General features: G+C 41.4%; 1 protein-coding gene across 2 annotated transcripts in view; it reads left to right on the forward strand.

Annotated features, from left to right (window-relative positions):
- Positions 1-6,340, forward strand: part of LOC126427907 (NPC intracellular cholesterol transporter 1-like) — a 61,742-nt gene extending 55,402 nt beyond the window's left edge. For both annotated transcript variants that reach the window (XM_050089796.1, XM_050089797.1), the window contains exon 12: positions 3,530-6,340. Coding sequence is in view for 1 of the 2 variants with exons in the window: in XM_050089797.1 (XP_049945754.1) it covers positions 3,530-3,610 (81 nt within the window). In the remaining variant the exon portion in view is untranslated. The remainder of the gene's footprint in view (positions 1-3,529) is intronic.
- Positions 6,341-20,034: the final 13,694 nt, after the last annotated feature.

Consider the following 20,034-nt stretch of genomic DNA (forward strand, 5'->3'; position numbering starts at 1 on the left):
CCCCCCCATTTACACCAAATTGTGAACATTCCATCCATTCATTGACATGTATGTTGTACACACAATCTCTCCAGAAATGAAAACAACAATTAAACGGGAGTGAACTATAGAGCAAATAGGATGTAGTATGTCTGAAGGTCCCTTCCTTACACCTTTCTGTTGCAGACAGATGTCATGCCGTGGTACAGACACAAATTTGCATACAGCAAATAAACACGTTGACAACGAGCTGGACAGTTCATAATTTTATGGAAAACAAGAGGCATGAGGTAGACTTGAACACGGATTTCCTGCTTCATAGTCCAATGCCGTAAACACACAACCACGACACTAGGGATGTTCAAACTTCCTTGATGTTGTACATCTTGAGATTTGACTGTTTATTTTTTGATTTTGTTTCTTTTTTCACAGTTCAGTAAAACGTCTGTTTCGATGCTTGATCTGTGTTCAGTTTTTCATAGGCTGTCCACTGTCCCATCTTACCACTGACTTAGGGGATTGTGATGGGAGTTTCATTTGTTATATTTCTGTCCACAATACACTATTCATCACCATCCCAAGTTGGGCCTTGATCCTGATTTTCCAAATGCAGATTTGTTGTTCCAACTTATTCATCCTGATTTGTTATGAATAGCTACAGCAATAATATTTCCTATGAATGAAAATTAACAGTACCATAAGTTGCTGGAAGATAATCAGTTGTGTGATGTCACCTGTATTGTGCCTCAGTGAAATGTTGTTCCATTAACTCTTGTAAACACATCTCATTCCAGATCTGTGTGTGCGTAGCTTTTTCCTTTCAGTATCTCTCATGCTACACAACATGTTCCTTGTCTGTGCTTTGAAAGTAGATGAGCCTGGAAAAATTATTTCAATTTAAATGTGAACTTTGTTTAAAAGGTGTAATTGTGTGATGTAATTTGTTGTATAAAAGATTGTTTGCTATAGGATAGCAGTGCATTTGATTTTGTGATGAATATATTAGCCGTACTTTAGCCCTGCATTAGAATATCTATGTTGTGAAAGTGAGAACCCATTTCCCTTCTGCCTGAGAAGGGAAGGTAGTGAGATACGGTTGTAGCCTACACTCCATGTTATTAGTTTCATTTTTCAGAAGGTATTCGCCTAGAGGAGAGTCCTGTACAAAAGTGAATTGTGAACAGTATGGCTTCGGAAACTTAATGCTGCAGGAGAATGTGGAAGATGGGGAGAGGGTGGGGACTAAATCAGATAACTGAGGTGTCACTGAATTATCTAAAATGTCATGCCTGTGTGATACTCAAAACTTCTAGAGCAAAATTTTGGAATTGGTCACTCTAGTGTCATGTATGTGGTATCTCTCTCTCTCTCTCTCTCTCTCTTTCTCTCTCTCTCTCTCTCTCTCTCTCTCTCTCTCACACACACACACTCTCTCTGCATTTTCCCAGAAACCTTAAACCTGGTGTAGCATAGGTAACTGTGCTACTGTTCCTTATTTTTGAGATGCTATAACTTACCACTGCTTCCCCCTCTGTCATTTTGGATTTGCTAAAAGCAAATTTACATTCTTAATTGGAAAGGGTGACAAGCACAATTGATATGAAATGGTGATCTTACATGCTGTTGAAATCTCTCTCTCTCTCTCTCTCTCTCTCTCTTTTTTTTTTTTTTTTTTTTTTTTTTTTTTTTTTTTTTTTTTTTTTTCAGGGGAATGTGTTAGCAGCTAGCAGGTGCAAAGAATCAGATTCTCACTCTGCTGTCTATCGTGTACAGAAAATTTATTACATCCTCCTACAACTGAAGACTTCCATATTTTCGGTTTAGTTTTTATACCATTACCTCCACACGATCTCTACCCAATTACCACTTCATGTGATATTTCACTAAGCACTCTGCTTGACAAATGCATGTCTGGCAATGATGATCCCAAAATAAAAAAGTAATAGACAAAAGAGGAACCTATTACAATGTTGATTTTTGAATTTTACAGCTTTTTGACACATTTCTGTAGTCGTGTTTCTCAACCACAGTTCATTCACTTAGTTTCTAAATTAGGCTTTTGTAATGCTTCAGTTTTTATGGCTTCTGGCAAACAAGCCAAATTAAGTCTATGTAATACACTAATTTTAAATAGAAATGATATAAATGACATAAATGACATAATTTGACAAGTGTTGTCCAAAAGTGTCAATGATGCATGCGTCTTACAAGGGGAGGGGCCCGCTGGTGGCATTGACTTCTTAGTGTTAAAGGTTAAGTCCAAAATATCACACTGTACATTCATTCACCTGGTGGGTGCTCATTTGAAAGCAATTGACAAAAGGACATTCGGAATTGTATGTGATGCCATACAGCTGTACAAATAGAAATGTCTAACAGGCTAGTCATGTAGTATAACCATTACGGTACAGTTCTCATACGCAAAAGGTTTTGGATTCAAATCTCGTCAGGTGCTTCGAAATTTATTTTTAGATCTTTACCGAAATGACTTCAATCATTATTGTCACATCATTTTAATCATATTAACTGTTAAAATTGCTCTCATTTTTTTCTTCTAGTAATTCTTTTTCCACCTAGAATCATTTTGCATGTAACTTTAATAATTTTTATTTATCTGTCACAATATTCAAACATTTGGAAATGCCAATTTGGTGGTGTAAATTAAAAGATGAAATAATCTATTCATGTTGACTGTGCAGTTGTGCCAAAAAAAATTTTTTTGTGCCAGAAATGTATTTTTCATTACAAGATTCTTTGGATGGTAATTGTGATACAAAAATTTAAAACGTGCATTGTAATTGCAGTATAGACAAAATAACATCGATGAAGATTGAAACGAACGAAGGGGTTGTAAGTGAAGTAAAATTCCAGCAAAATGAGGAATACAAATAATGAACACAGTAACATGGACAAAAGTAAAAGGTGACAAAACAGAAGAAATTATATCAAAGTTATTACATAACAATAATTAAAATCACGTGAACAATGATTCAAAGCAGGGAAAAAATAAGAAAAATTAGAGAATTGAAAAAGTTAAATACAGTGCTTAAAATGATGTGACAGAGTAATAGAAATAAAAAGAAAATTATTTATACCAATAAACTGAATAAAAATAAACTTCATGGCATATGACAAGATTCAAACCCACAACCTTTACATGTGAGGACTGTACCTTAACTGTTGCGCTACACAACCAGCCTGTTCAACATTTCTGTTTTTAAAGCTGTATCGTGTAATTTGAAATGCCACTCCCCCACACCTGCCACCTGGTGACTCACAAATGAGGGCTCACGTGCACCAGGGTGTGACACCTTGGACCTTAACCTAAATCACATCTACTACCAAAAATTATAGTATGACAGAATTGTGGTAAATGGAACCACACCCATTTAATCAAAAGGGCAAAAAACCTGCATCTTGTCATTTTTCAGTGGACTATTAGCTACCTCTAATTATACTGCAGGGCTAGTGCAGTGTAATGTCCATATCTTGTTATGCTCAAGTATTCAGTAGTGTGAAGTGACTAATAGATTCTTCTCTTTGTCTGCAGGTGACGGAGCGCACAGCTCAGAGCGCTGCACCGCTGCAGCCGGGCCACTGCATGGAGACGGCAATGACTGAACGGACCTAGACTAGGCTCACTCCACTCGCCGTCCCGAAACTGTCAAGAGTTCTGAATGGAGTGTCGACGGAATCTCGAGTGTGCTCTTGTCCCTCCACAAGGAGTCCTTTGACAGTTTGGTGTTACTTCTTAAAAATTGAGTTTGTGCTGCGTTTTTGGGGAAGTGACTTGCAGTATTAGTTATAATGTTGCTTTGATGTTAGTAAGTCCAGTACAAATTCTCAGCTCAAAAGAATCAAAATTCCATAAAAAAAAAAAAATCCCCTTTGTTCAGGTGCAGAAATCTTAAAATGAATCCTGGTAAACATGTGTAAATGTGCTTAATATCAAATTGTTCATGCAGTAATAAAATGTATTGTATTGTGGTTATTATTTAATGGATGATGCTCATTTAACTAAATGTATATAAAAAAAAGGAAGTGAACTCTGTATGTGAGGAGTGTGGGAAGTGATCTGAGGTAATTCACAAGTGAAGAGTATTGATGATGATGATGATGGATTTGGTTAACACTTTATCTTCAGTAAATCCAATCCATCATTATCCGTATTCCTAATGTGGCTATTCAGACTATCATGTGCCCACTTAGCAAAGGTGGTTTGAAATTAACTAGATAAAATATTTATTCTGTTGGAGTATTTAGAACCTTGAATGCTCTGAGCACCCCTGACATTTAGAACAGTATTACCTAAATGTTCTTCTCAAAGTTTTTTTAATCATGAACTTCCAACACAAAAATAATCCTTCAAATCACCAGGCACACTTCCCAACACCTGCCGCTGGTTACAGATTCAAACTCAAGACGTGGGCCAGCCAATTGCATCTCTTGCTTTCTGAGCCCTCTGTCTTTGTGGTCTCATTCTCTTCCATGTTTTCAGGTTAAGAATTTGTGTTCCATTTTATTATAAAACTGTCTTGCCAGACAGTTTTACAGTTGAAAAAGACACTTGAGGTTCACGAGAGACTTGTCCGCAATACCAGACATGACTGATTTGTAATTTTTGAAATTATGTTAGTGCGCAGAACAAAATTTTTAGGCTGTTTATTTTTATGTTTGTGGGATGTTATTTAGCAGAGTCTGCTTTTACTGAATTTTGGTCAACAGAATCTCTCTTCCAGGTTTAATGAAGTGAAGTTGAAATAGAGTTGTGGTCCTTATTACTTACTGCTGCTGTGTTTAAAAATATTTATTTTTATATGAATTAGAAGCCAGTATTAAGATAAAACTTGTAGGATTTAGTTTTGTTGTTAGTTTGTGGAGATAGTCTGAAGGAGAAATGAAGCTATAGTCTCCCACTTGTTTTGTTTGTGTCCATCAAACTCCTCAGTGTTTTGTGTGTAATGACAGCTACTTATCAGGAGATGCAGAGAGAAATTTTGTTTTTGTTTTATGTTTTTGCATGTTTGAGGGACCAATGAATTTTGTAATGTGAATACCTTTTCTGCTGCGGTAAAGTGTTTGTGGGGGGAGGAGGGGGAGGGTGTTGCTACTTAATGGATAAAAAGGTTCGTGGTGGCCTCAAAGCCACATTCTTAATACATTAATTCTTTGGAAGTATGCGTCTGTCAAATTTGGATTGTATCTCCTTTATTTTACTCAAAGCTTGTAATTGGCCACCTTTGTATTAGAATTTTGTATCATGAGGAATTGCACATGAATGAAAACGAACAATATTTAAGCTATTGAAATATTCCTTGAGGCCTGATGTACTTTAATTTGGATGTTTAGACTTCTCGAAAGGAATATTATCTGAATTTTTAATATGAAATGTTTTATGGTTGTTCACAAGGAGTTTTTCTGGAAATTTAGAAAGTGATGCATTTGTCGCCACTATTTTTGACGTTGAAAAGATAACGTATACATTTCTCGATTGGGTTTGTGTCTGGGCTCTTTCGGGCAACAGTTTGTGAGATGTATAAGTATGTATTTGGTATATATATTTTTAAGACTGTCTTTTGTAATACATATCAATAAAATTTGCTATTGCAGATTTTTAATGTGTGTATGGTGTGTGCCAACCAAGGAAACTAATAATTGGTTCCTCAGGTTTACAGGATTTTGTTTTTAAGCTTCAGATGTTAATAAACTGTTTCAGCTATCACTTGATGGGGTATTACTACAATTTGATACTTCCAAAAGCTATACTCCATTTTTAACTTTTTATAGTACCCTCCCCCCCCTATGGTCACATTCTTATAACTTCTGACTTCAATGTTTACTTAATTTTGAGGTTTTTTGTAACACTGACCTCAGTCAGATTTCAGTGTGCTTTTTCTTCAGAATGACGGTTTTATAATCATGTGTGTTGATTTAGTATTTACAATGTGAAATTCTGTATACATTTTATAGCTTTATTTTTGTATTGTTAATATTGCTGTTTTTAAAATGTTCTGTAAACTGATGTGTACTGAAGAATGGAGTTGCAGATTGTCTCTGAACTTTAAGTGGCAATTTACTTAGGTAGTTGGTAACTGGTAGAGAACGTCTGTCTGTCCATCTGTACTTTTTGATGTGGTTTGCTGATAAGCTGCTGGCAAAGTCTGCCTCGGCACACAGCAGCATTTTTTGGGCAGATTTGCACCTGCGGTGTTGATTGATAGTTGTGAAAGTGTGAATGTTTGCACTCTGCAGTATTTCCTATATATTTATTGTGTGGTTCACTGTAAGGAAGTAGATTTTTATATGTTGAAACTGACTGTGTAGTAGTAGTAAAATATTGGAATAAAAAAATTAATTTTCAGTGCGTGCGTATTTATTTAGTAACAACGTGCTTAAATCTCTCAAAATCCACTATTCTTACTTCAAAAACAGATCCTCTTAATATGGTTAGAAAATTCTACCCAGGGCTTGTTTGTAATTCATTAATTAAAGTTTCTGTTAGTTGCAAATTAGTTAAAACAATTTCCAGAAACATTCTCATGTATTAAGTTGTCTTTTTTACTAGATATAACTTTTTCAGAAAGGGTTCTTGTAATAACTTCAAGTTGAACAAATATATTTTAAGGAAGACACAATGCATGAAAGTCACAGATCAAGTAAACAGAGTAAGACGTGTGTACACTTTAACAGTCAAATCATAACTGAGTCCAAGTCTAGTGGCCACTGGCTGGCTGGCCGCTTAGGTGGCGCTGCTGCTGCATGGCTGGCAGACAGCGCCGCATGTAGAGGACGCACGTAACTGCGCAGCGGCACTTTGAAAGATCGGCGAGTCACAACAGTTTTCTTGTCCAAAAGTGTGGAATGAAAATGTAGAATCCCTAGTAGCTCTTTTTTATATCACTGTTATTTGGAACTTTGACTTCAAAAAATCTCTTCTATTTGGTAAGGCAGCAGCATTAACGCCCTTCCTGTGTTTAGTTGTTTTCTCTCTGTGTTTAGCTGTTTTCTCTGTCACACTTTCGTTTGTTGACCCCTTAGACTTCAGCAATTGCCCCAAGGGTGACAGAGAGAGAGAGAGAGAGAGAGAGAGAGACACATAAGAGAATGTTTCAGAATGTGATGTCAAAAACATATAGGTATACGAGAAAAAGAAAAGTCTCAGCATTATAAAATTCTGCCACCCCAGACAGCACTAAAAACTGGGACTAATCCAGGATGTATGGTAAGCCTATGGATGATGGGAATGCAGAAAAGAATGAAACTCCAACCTAGGATCTGTATTTGAAGATAACGTCCAGTACAAATGTCAAGCCACAAAAACTTGAAAATCACTGTCTTTGATGGGACACATACGGACCCTTGACGATGGCATGGTGAAGTAAGTGGGTCACTATATGGAACAGTGGAAATAGTGCCAAGGTCTGTTCAAAAGTAACCTTCATGCTTTCCGCTGTTGTCACACTTTCAACAATGTTTTATTAGGTGTTGCTATGAAAATGATTGACGTTTTGTTAAATGGGCAGGATGTCAAGAAAAATTCCTATCCAAGCTGTAAGTAGACCTCATATGATGTAATGAGCTTCACTTTTACCCCCGACCCCACATTTTCGGTCACTTGAAAGTGTCTAGGTGTAAAACCACAATGATGTAAACTATGTAACAAAATCTAGAAACTGACAGAAAATGGAGGTCTTTCCTTTTAGAAGTAACACACTGTGGCAATAGGAAGTAAGCTTCGGGGCTAGGAGCCCGAATCTGAATCTGCTAGAGGACAGGTGTTGGTCAACTATACCTAAATAATTCCTCATATCGCTCTCCAGGCTCCCTGACAGTTGTTAACACAGTAAAGCAAGTTAAAATAATATGACTAGGATGTTGATTTAATTAACGCTCACATTTCCTTAGTCCTGTAATAAGGAAGTTGCCTAACCTGTTCTTATGTACAGATTTAAATATTGGAATGTGTAGATTTCAAGAAGGCATCTGATTACATACACCGCAAGAACGTGTTTGGTTATCTAAAGGGTTTTGGTGTGTCACAGAAGCTCATCAACATGGTAAAGATCTGGCAGAGTTACACACACAATAAGATGAAGATGGAAAATGGTGACTTAGAAATTGTGATGAGTATTGGGCAAGGTGATGGTTTATCTCCTACCCTCTTCAGTTTTGTCCTTCATGTCCTCACACTTCAGTCTCTTAAACAGAACTTTGAAGGGATCCAAGTCAAAGAGAAGGTATCTAGCCTCTGCAGAGGATGCGTGCTTGAGCAGCTGTGAGGAGGAATTGAAACAAGTGACCAGCCATTGGAGATGGCCACCAGCAAATTTGGGCTACTCTTAATCAAAGCCGAGGCAGATTACCTCATTATGAACTGTTGACAATGTCAGGATACTGGACAACTACAGTCACTGCATGTGGAAGATCGGTTCTACACGAGGATCAACCAATTTAAATAAATGGGAGCACTTTTCACCGAGAACTCGTCATACAAAGTAGAGATACATGCAGGAAACAAATCCTTCTACAGCCTAAACAACTGCTTCCTCTTGAGACTAGTTAAAATTTGGCTGTATAAAACTCTGATACAATTTTTGGTGCTATATGGCCATAAGAGACAGGGTATCTGAAAGCAGGACTTTCATAAATGTATCGTATTTGAGAGAAAAGTGCTGGGGAAGGTCTTTGGTCTGACGTTGAATACAAACATTGGTAAATGGAGGATCAGACACAACCACGAGCTACCAAGCGAGGTGGCACAGTGGTTAGCCCACTGAACTCGCATTTGGGAGGACGACAGTTAAAACCTGTGTCCGGCCATCACGATTTAGGTTTTCCACGATTTCCCCAATCATTTCAGGCAAATGCCAGGATGGTCCCTTTGAAAGGGCATGGTTGTTTCCCTTCCCCATCCTTCTATAAACTGATGGGACCGAAACTTCACTGTTAAGTCCCCCCCCCTCCCCTCCCCCCCCCCTCCTCCTCTCAAAATCAACCAACAACCATGAACTAGACAAACTGTACCGAGGTGCCTATATAGCAAGAATAATCAGATGCAAGCGACTGCAGTGGGTTAGATGTGTGGCTCAGATAGAAGACAAGTGGTCACAGAAGCTCCTGGATTTCATTCCTGCAGGTAGGAGACATCTGGAAAGACCAAGGAAGAGGTGGAAGAAGTGCAACAGTTAGGGATAGAGGTGGACAGATGGCAGCATTGGCTATAAGACAATGGAAAAGGAAACTTGTAGCAGCACATGGTCCATTGCGCTTGATCACGTAAAAGTAGCATCTGTAGTGCACGTTTTTTATAGCTTATCCCTCAAAGTGTATTACTGTACAGCAATGAAATGCAGATGGTAAAATGTTCACATAAGAGTAGAAGTTTTTGAACTGTGGTGTGATTGCTGGAAATTGGATGGGTGGAGTGGATAACTGAGGTACAGAACTGAATTGGGGAGAGGAAGGAATATGTGCCACAGATTGACTGAAAGAGGAGAGAGGCTGGTAGGACATGTCCTGTGGCATCAAATGATAGTTAATTTGGTAATTGTGGGGGGTGGGGGTCGGGGGGGGAAGAAGGAGGGAAACTTGAAGGGAGAGACAAACTTGATTATAGTAAGTGTTCAAATAATTGTAGACTGCAATAGTAGGCTTGTAGAGGATAGACTAGAATAAAGAGCTGTATCAAACCAGTCTTCAAATGGAAAGTAATAATGACAACATCCCACAATGAGCATTCATCATTGGCTTTATTGCTAGTGTTTCAAAAAATACTTAAAGATGCTTTAATTTCACCATTCTTGATCAGATACGTGCCCTGTTTTCCGAGAGCTCTCTTTAATTTCTTGACATAAATTCTGCACTGATTGTCAAATTCCAAACAGAAATTCTTTGTAAACAGCTGTGTATTCTTGAGGATATGCTATCCACTTTCCTCCAGAACCTCAACTGCTTCTTCCTCATTCCCTTCACCTAGTCCTCCTCAACCTAATAAGCAAACTTCCTCAATGTTGACCTCTACCTCAAAGATGTCAGACCTACCAACCACCAGCAATACCTCCACTTCGACAGCTGCCACCCATTCCATACTGTGAAGATCCTTCCAAACAGCATAGCCCCCGTGGCAGTCAAATCTGTAGCAATGAACAGTCCATCTCCAAATATACTTCGGGTCTTACTGAGGCCTTTGCAGACTGTAATTATCATCCCAAACTTGTACAGAAACAGATTTACCATGCCTTTTCTCTCCAGTCATCGTCCACCTCTCATAACCGGAGCATCTTATCCACATTCTCCACCAAAGTTGTGACTACCTCTCATTATGTCCTGAAACGAGGAATATCCTACCCCCTATCCCACCCACAGTGGTATTCTGCCACCCACTGAACCCATGCTATATCCTTGTCCACCCATACTCCACCCCTGCTCTCAACCCCTTACCTCATGGCTCATATCCCTGCAATAGACCTAGATGCAACACCTGCCCCATACAGCCTCTCACCATCACCTACTCCAATCCAGTCACAGGCATCTACTATCCCATCAAGGGCGGGCTACCTGTCAAAGCAGTCGTGTGATCTACAAACTAAGGTTCAACCACAGTGCTATTATCTACGGCAGGGACATGACAACTGACAGGCCGTCTGTTCGCATGAATGGCCACCGATAAACTGTGGCCAAGAGACAATTGGACTACCTAGTTGCTGAACACGCTGCCCAACACAACATGCTTCACTTCAATGCCAGTTTCATTCCCTTTGCCATCTGATCCTTCCTACCAACACCAGCTTTTCTGAATTGCATAGGGGGGAGGGCAGGGGGGGGGGGGGGGATCACTTCCAGCAATATACTTTCCCACAACCCCCGTGGCCTCAGCCTTCACTAGTATCTGTCACCTACCTATCCCCTTCCCTGCTCCTGTTCCAGAGTTATACAATCTTCTACCGACTAGTTTTCCCCCTCGTCCCCACTTCTACTTCTCTCCTTTTCCACTCTTCCCCCCCCTCCCCCACCCTCACTGTCTCCTTGACAACTATCAGCTAATGATGCTGCATACAGGTCTCTACAGTAGGCACCTAGTTCATGCACCCGTGCTGCTTTCTATTTTTCAGTGATGAAGGCTGAAATTTGCACACTACTACCTCAACTGGACAGCCGCCAAGTGGTGGCATGTGGCCTTTTTAGATAAATCACACTTTATGCTCCATCGGCCGGCCGGCCATTGGGTCATCGGCAGATTCCAGGCCGCGGGAGTGCATGTTATGATCTTGGGAATATTTTCGTGGCATCCCCTGAATGTTCTTGTCATTCTGGAAAGCACAATGGCTCAACATAAATGTGCATCTATACTTGAGGATCATGTCCACCCTTACATGCATTTTGTTTTTCATCAGAGCACAATGTCATCTACCAGCAAGACATGGAATGTGTCACAAAGCTCACAGTGTACACTTCTGATTGAAGAACATCAGAATGAGATTACCATACTTCCCTGGTGACCAAACTCCCCAACCTTAAATCCAAATCAAAATCTGTGGTATCACCTTGATTGGGCTGTTTGTGCCTCAGTCCCTCAACTGAGCAACCTAGTACAGCCAGCTACAACACTGGAAGCGGCACGGTCCAGTTGGTACCTTGCACAACCTAACTGACTCTCTTCCTGCACATTTTGTGGTAGTCCCTGCTTCAAAAAGTGGTAATTCAGGCTTTTCAGAGGTTCTCACATTAACAAAGACTGGACAGTGTACTTGTTCAACCCACCCTAGAATATTACTGAAGTGTGTGGAACCTGTACCAGATAAGACATTGACTGCATGCCTATACAAAGAATGGGAGTTCAAATAATGTCAGTTTTGTTTTATCCGTGAGAGAAAGTCATTGAAATACTGAAAAACCTGAACTGACTAACATCTGAAGATAGATGCTAGCTAATCTGTGGAAACCTATTTTCAAAGTTTCAAGAATCAGTATTAAGTGAACAATGTATGAATGTACTACTGCAGCTTGGATATTGTTCCTGTAGGTACAACAGAGACAAGATTATACAAATTACAATTCATGTAGAGGCAAAATGGTCACTCTTCCCATGCTACACACACACACACACACACACACACACACACACACACACACACACACACACACACACACACACACACAATTGCAGTGGAAAGAGGCCCTAAGATTGGTGCGTAGGTATAAACTGTCTGCCATGTGCTTTTCAGTGATTTCTAGACCATGGATGTCCAATATGCGATCAAAAGTATCCGGACACCTGGCTGAAAATGACTTAAAAGTTTGTGGCACCCTCCATCGGTAATGCTGGAATTCAATATGATGTTCGCCCACCCTTAGCCTTGATGACAGCTTCCACTCTCGCAGGCATACATTCAATCAGGTGCTGGAAGGTTTCTTGGGGAATGGCAGCCCATTCTTCATGGAATGTTGCTCTGAGGAGAGGTATCGATGTCGATCGGTGAGTCCTGGTGTGAACTTGGCATTCCTAAACATCCCAAAGGTATTCCATAGGATTCAGGTCAGGACTCTGCGCATGGCAGTTCATTACAGGGATGTTATTTTCAAGTAACTACTCTGCCACAGGCTGTGCATTATGAATAGGCGCTCAATCGTGTTGAAAGATGCAATCACCATTCTCAAATTGCTCTTCAGTGGTGGGAAGCAAGAAGGTGCTTAAAACATCATGGTCTGTGCTCTGATAGTGCCATGCAAAACAACAAGGGGTGCAAGCCCCCTCCGTGAAAAACACGACTACACCAAACACTGCTGCCTCCGAATCTTACTGTTGGCACTACACGTGCTGGCAGATGATGTTCACTGGGCATTCAGCCATACCCACACCCTGCCATCGGATCGCCACATTGTGTACCGGGATTCATCACTCCACTGTTCAATCGTCCAATGTTTACAATCCTTACACCAAGCAAGGCATTGTCTGGCATTTACTGGCATGATGAGTGGCTTATGAGCAGCTGCTCAACCATGAAATCCAAGTTTTCTCACCTCCCGCCTAACTGTCATAGTACTTGCAGTGAACCCTGATGCATTTTGGAATTCCTGTGTGATGTTTTGGGTAGATGTCTGCCTATTATACACTCCTGGAAATGGAAAAAAGAACACATTGACACCGGTGTGTCAGACCCACCATACTTGCTCCGGACACTGCGAGAGGGCTGTACAAGCAATGATCACACGCACGGCACAGCGGACACACCAGGAACCGCGGTGTTGGCCGTCGAAAGGCGCTAGCTGCGCAGCATTTGTGCACCGCCGCCGTCAGTGTCAGCCAGTCTGCCGTGGCATACGGAGCTCCATCGCAGTCTTTAACACTGGTAGCATGCCGCGACAGCGTGGACGTGAACCGTATGTGCAGTTGACGGACTTTGAGCGAGGGCGTATAGTGGGCATGCGGGAGGCCGGGTGGACGTACCGCCGAATTGCTCAACACATGGGGCGTGAGGTCTCCACAGTACATCGACGTTGTCGCCAGTGGTCGGCGGAAGGTGCACGAGCCCGTCGACCTGGGACCGGACCGCAGCGACGCACGGATGCACGCCAAGACCGTAGGATCCTACGCAGTGCCGTAGGGGACCGCACCGCCACTTCCCAGCAAATTAGGGACACTGTTGCTCCTGGGGTATCGGCGAGGACCATTCGCAACCGTCTCCATGAAGCTGGGCTACGGTCCCGCACACCGTTAGGCCGTCTTCCGCTCACGCCCCAACATCGTGCAGCCCGCCTCCAGTGGTGTCGCGACAGGCGTGAATGGAGGGACGAATGGAGACGTGTCGTCTTCAGCGATGAGAGTCGCTTCTGCCTTGGTGCCAATGATGGTCGTATGCGTGTTTGGCGCCGTGCAGGTGAGCGCCACAATCAGGACTGCATACGACCGAGGCACACAGGGCCAACACCCGGCATCATGGTGTGGGGAGCGATCTCCTACACTGGCCGTACACCACTGGTGATCGTCGATGGGACACTGAATAGTGCACGGTACATCCAAACCGTCATCGAACCCATCGTTCTACCATTCCTAGACCAGCAAGGGAACTTGCTGTTCCAACAGGACAATGCACGTCCGCATGTATCCCGTGCCACCCAACGTGCTCTAGAAGGTGTAAGTCAACTACCCTTTCCAGCAAGATCTCCGGATCTGTCCCCCATTGAGCATGTTTGGGACTGGATGAAGCGTCGTCTCACGTGGTCTGCACGTCCAGCACGAACGCTGGTCCAACTGAGGCGCCAGGTGGAAATGGCATGGCAAGCCGTTCCACAGGACTACATCCAGCATCTCTACGATCGTCTCAATGGGAGAATAGCAGCCTGCATTGCTGCGAAAGGTGGATATACACTGTACTAGTGCCGACATTGTGCATGCTCTGTTGCCTGTGTCTATGTGCCTGTGGTTCTGTTAGTGTGATCATGTGATGTATCTGACCCCAGGAATGTGTCAATAAAGTTTCCCCTTTCTGGGACAATGAATTCACCGTGTTCTTATTTCAATTTCCAGGAGTGTACATTAGGACCCTCTTCACTGTCAGCAGGCTCTGTCAGTCAACAGATGTGATCAGCTTGTACGCTTTTGTGCTGTACGTGTCTCTTCACGTTTCCACTTCACTATCACATCAGAAACAGTGGACCTAGGGATGTTTAGGAGTGTGGAAATCTCATGTACAGATGTACAACGGAAGTGACACTTAATCGTCTGACCACATTTGAAGTCTGAGAGTTCCGTGGATTGCTCATTCTGCTCTCGCACGATGTCTAACGACTACTGAGATTGCCGATATGGAGTACCTGGCAGTAGGTGGCAGCACAGTGCACCTAATATGAAAAACGTACGTTTTCGGGGGTGTCCTGGAAGTTTTGATCACATAGTGTATATGTAATAGTAAATGTAAATGAATTTTTTTGTCTCAAAATATACAATGTCCAAATCAACTGATTAGTTTTAAAAGAGGCTCGCCAAGTTGAAAAAGAAACATAAATCCCTCTTTTATTTATGTATTTACCTTTATTCATCCAAGAATCACATAATGATGATACAGGACTTGTCAAAGTAATGCAGTGCCAATCCATAGTCCTAAATAAAACAAACTGCATATGTAACATGCTTTAAGGAAATAGAATATGTCATCAGACATGGGCCATGATTAAGGAAACATCCCAGCATTTTGTCTTGGTGATCTAGGAGAACCACAGCAAATCCAAATCAGTTTGGTCAAACAGAGAAGCTCCACCCTGCAGAATATGAAGTTAGTGTCTCAACAGCTGCACTGCCTCTCTCAGTAATTCTCCGTTGTATAATGTTCCTTCATTTACACACAAATTGTTTCAGGTAACTTGCAATGCAAAATATCGTTTCCTACATCACTGTCCACGCACTGAAGGCACCTACTGATGACTCGTGGGCTGCTTCTGATCACTTGAAATATAAAGCAGTTCCACTCTTCACTGCAGCTCACACTAAGGCACCCACTGAGGACTCCTGGGATGAGAAGATGACGCTGTGGCCCTTGACTCAATTAGAGACTCCATATTGAACTATGTGCTTCTGTCCACCTCTAAACCTAAGCAAACAGACATTAATATTGTGCATTATACATCCTTGCTATCCACTGCTATGAATCTTGTAAGTAATCTTTAACTGTGTAAAAATCAAACAATGGAAAATCTAGGCTGAAATGTAACAATATTATGAAAAGGAAAGTTGCTACTAACCATACAGTGGAGATGCTGAGTCACAAATAACGTTTTGGCCAGCAAGACTTTCAAAAAAAAGAGACCTCCCCCCCCCCCTCCCCACACACACACACACACACACACACACACACACACACACACACACAAGATTGCTTCAGTTGGCAGAGACTGCAGTCGTGTGTGTGTGTGTGTGTGTGTGTGTGTGTGGGAGGGGGGGGGGGGGGTCTCTTTTCTTGACGAAGGCCTTGCTGGCCAAAAGCTGATTTGTGACGGTCTTTTGTTGTGCCTATCTGTGACCCAGCATCTCCATTTTAACTGTGTAATATGCAAGAACTATTAGTGCAATATTTAGTAATATTTTCCCTGACATGCACTGCAGATTGGTATATTTACTCACTAGGTGCAGTGAGGATGTCTCAGTTTTTTAAACAGCTTTTTACAATGGGTCTGGTTACTACTTCCAGTCATTGTTCTTATGGCCCTTTTCTGCAGTTTGAAAACTGTGTCTGTATTTTTTTGCCTTCAATCTCCAGAAAAAAACTCCCGTAGATAAGAATTGAGGTATGATGCCATAGGACATTGGTTGTTACAAACTGGTGTTAAAGGCCTAAGAACATAGCATGCTGATGACATTACTTTTGCTAGTACCTCTGTATTGTTCACTCCATGTTAGCTGAAAATCAATGTTGATTCCTAAAAACTTTGTGTTTGCTACATAATCTGTAGATTTATCACGTATGCTCTTATAGTGACTGAGTTGCTTCTTCTCTTTATGCTGATCTGCATACTGTTCATTTGCTGTACATCAGAACTCTAGTTAGGGAAAGCAAATGACTGTAAGAATGTTTACAATTGAGCAATGTGTATAAATTAAGGTCTGTCCAATTTTCTGTTGAACTTTGATTAATTTCTTAAATAATTATGTCTTTGTTTATATTCAAGTATTCTGGGTCCGGTCTTACAATTTTTTTCTGTTCCTTGGGACTGGTCTAATTAGTACTTATAGCAAGTGATGGTCAGACTTGAAGAATCCATTGCATGTACTCACATTCAGAATGTCCTTTTATTTTTGCTTGTGATGGCTATGTGATCTATTTGAAATTCTCCCCATATTTTTTTGGGGTATTTTCCATGTTGTGGGTTTTTGTTTTGGCTTTTGAAATTGCATCTAAGTCTATTACAGGGGTATGAGCCATAGGGTAAGGGATTGGGAGCAGGGGTTGTGTAAGAATGGACGAGTATATTGTGTACGTTCAGTGGGCAGTGGAATACCACTCTGGGAGGGGTGGGAAGGATAGTGGGCAGGACATTTCTCGTTTCATGGTACGACAAGAGGTAATCAAAACCCTTGTGGAGAATGTAATTCAGTTGCTCCAGCCCTGGGTGATACTGAGTTACAAGGTGAATGCTTCTCTACGGCTGGATGGGGGGACTTTGAGAGGTGATGGGAGACTGGAAAGGTAAGGCAGGGGAGATTTGTTTTTGTACAAGGTTGGGAAGATAATTATGATCAGTGGAGGCTTCAATGAGACCCTTGGTATATTTTGAGAGTGACTGCTTGTTACTGCAGATGCGACAACCACGGGTGGCTAGGCTGCACAGAAGGGAATTTTTGGTGGCAGCTGTCAAAGTGGAAATATTGCTGGTGGTTAGTAGGTATGATATGGACGGAGGTATGGATGTAGCCATCTTTGAGGTGGAGGTCAACATCTAGGAAGGTGGCTTGTTGGGTTGAGTAGGACCAGGTGAAGCAAATGGGGGAGAAGTTGTTGATGTTCTGGAAGAATGTGCATATGGTGCCCTCACCTTTGATCCAGTTAGCAAAGATGTCATCTATGAATCTGAACCAGGTGAGGGGTTTAGGATTCTGGGTTTTTAGGAAGGATTCCTATAGATGGCCCATGAACAGGTCGGCATAGAATGGTGCCATGCACGTGCCCATAGCCATACAATGGATTTGTTTGGAGGTAAGAAGTAATTGTGGGTGAGTATATAGTTAGTCATGGTGACTAGGAGGGAGGTTGTTGGCTTGGAATCTGTTGGGCGTTGGGAAAGGTAGAGTTCAATAGCGGTAAGGTCATGGGTATTAGGAATGTTAGTGTATAGGGAGGTGGCATCAATAGTGATGAGTAGGGCACAGCGTGGTAAAGGGACAGGAACTGTGGAGAGTAGGTGGAGGGAACGGTTGGTATCTTTTAAATAGGAGGTTAGTTTCGGGGTAATGGGTTGAAGGTGTTGGTCTATGAGAGCAGAGATTCTCTCAGTGGGGGCACAGTAACTGGCCACAATGGGGCATCCTGGGTGGTTAGGTTTATGGACTTTAGGAGGCACGTAGAAAGTAGGGGTGCGGGGAGTGGTAGGGGTGAGTAGAGAGATGGACTCCAGTGAGACGTTCTGGGATGGGCCTAAGGATTTGAGTAGTGACTAGAGATCCTGCTGGATTACTCGAATGGGGTCGCTGTGGCAAGGTTTGTAGGTGGAAGTATCTGGCAGTTGACAGAGTTCTTCCACCAGGTAATACTTGTGGTTCAAAACGACAATAGTGGAGCCTTTGTTTGCAGATAGGATTATAAGGTGGGGGGTCACTTTTTGGTATTTTATGTGACATTCCTCCCATGTCTTCCCAAAAATCTTCAACTTCTTGTGGTTTCTTCCTGTTGTAATCATTTGTTGGTGTGTGTGCATTGATGATTGTACATCTTTTGTTTCCTAATTTGAAGGTCATTGTAGAGATTGTTTCTGATACTGAATTGAAAACTAGGATGTTGTCGATGACTAATTTGTGAATCACAAATCCTGTGCTAAACATCATCGGTGTTCCTCTTCTGACAGCAAGTTTTCATTTGTATATGCTGTAGTTTCCTGTGCTGAAGTGGTTTTCATCTGTGAAACATGTCTCTTGTATTGTGAGGATTCTAACTTGAAATGTTTCCAGAATATTTGTAAACTGTTTGAGTTTGCCTATCGTCACAAGCGTATTTGTGTTACGCATGCTAATATAGAGATTGTGAAGAGGTTTTGAGACACTCCGATTCTCCTCCTCATGATGTTCCTGATTTTCCAGATCCCGATGACCAGGAAAGTCCAGTATATTTACTGGGGCCTGGGGTAGTGGATATTCTTCCTATTGTTCCATTGTGATTTTTTCAACTTGAAGTTGGTTGTGATGATCTCTTTCAGAAATCACAAATGTTAAAGACTTGATTGTTGAGACCAAGACATATTTGTAGCAGCTCCACCAACTGGATGGACAGACACTGATCACTAGCTTCTGGATGCCAGAACAGATGCTGATGTGTTTAGACCTAAGTTAGTATTTGGTCCACCCGGGTATTTAATTTCCCCAGCACCACCCATATCTTGGAGGCTTTCCCCCGTCAGCCACATGCACCCTATGGGGTTCTAACAACCTCACCATTTATAGTTATATTTCTTTATACAGGAGCAAGCTAATACTGCAAAAAACATGATGACTATGTTTGTTGTTTTCATTTCTAAAATTTTTTTACCAGCTTATTGTACTGTCGTATATGCAATGTAATTTTTAAATGTACATATAAATGTATTTTTTGTTCAAACTGTTTTTCATAAATTTTTCTGTGGAATCGTAGCACTTATCAACTAAAAGTTTGTACAGTCATTGTTTCAATGAGCCAAGCTCCATGTTAACTATATTCCTATTTAGTTCATTACTTATCTTCAGTACTGTATCTACTTGGTCGAGGCAAACAGTTTTAATCTGTGTGTTGGAAGTTTGAAATGTTCTTTGTGGTGAGTGCTATAATTGTACCTGATCTGGCAATTTTCAAGTGTATTGTGGGTATTGCAAAGGAAAATCGACAAAATGTATAAAGAACGAACAGTTAGTTTCCTAAAATACCGTAACTTATGGCATGAATCTGTTTGTTGGATTGCACACGTTTCTGGTGATTTTCTTTTGAAGCATTATAACTCTTTTGTTGGCTGACTTTCCCTAGAACATTACCCAATAACTGACTAAAAGTGACTGCTGTAAAGTTCTTTTCTTGTGCTTATGTGAGTGATGCCAGATGAAACACATAGCAAAAACTTAACTATTCAGTTTGTTTTTTTCTACGAAATAAAACTGAACAGTGTTCTAGCTCATGAGGAAATGTATTGCTGGGAATCAGTTGTAGACCTATCCCACTACTGTCTGCGCTGTTTCTTGATAAGGCTAAGTTTTGACTCTTGATTTGTATAAGACGCGGCAAGTTATATGGTTTTGACAGAACTATTAGGACCGTATTCTACACAGCGACATAGCGCGCAGTTGCTGGCTTAGCTACTGTACTGTACTGTTCTGTTGTGTACTAG

This window comes from Schistocerca serialis, chromosome 12 (genome assembly GCF_023864345.2).
Source record: "Schistocerca serialis cubense isolate TAMUIC-IGC-003099 chromosome 12, iqSchSeri2.2, whole genome shotgun sequence".
Lineage (NCBI taxonomy): Eukaryota > Metazoa > Arthropoda > Insecta > Orthoptera > Acrididae > Schistocerca > Schistocerca serialis.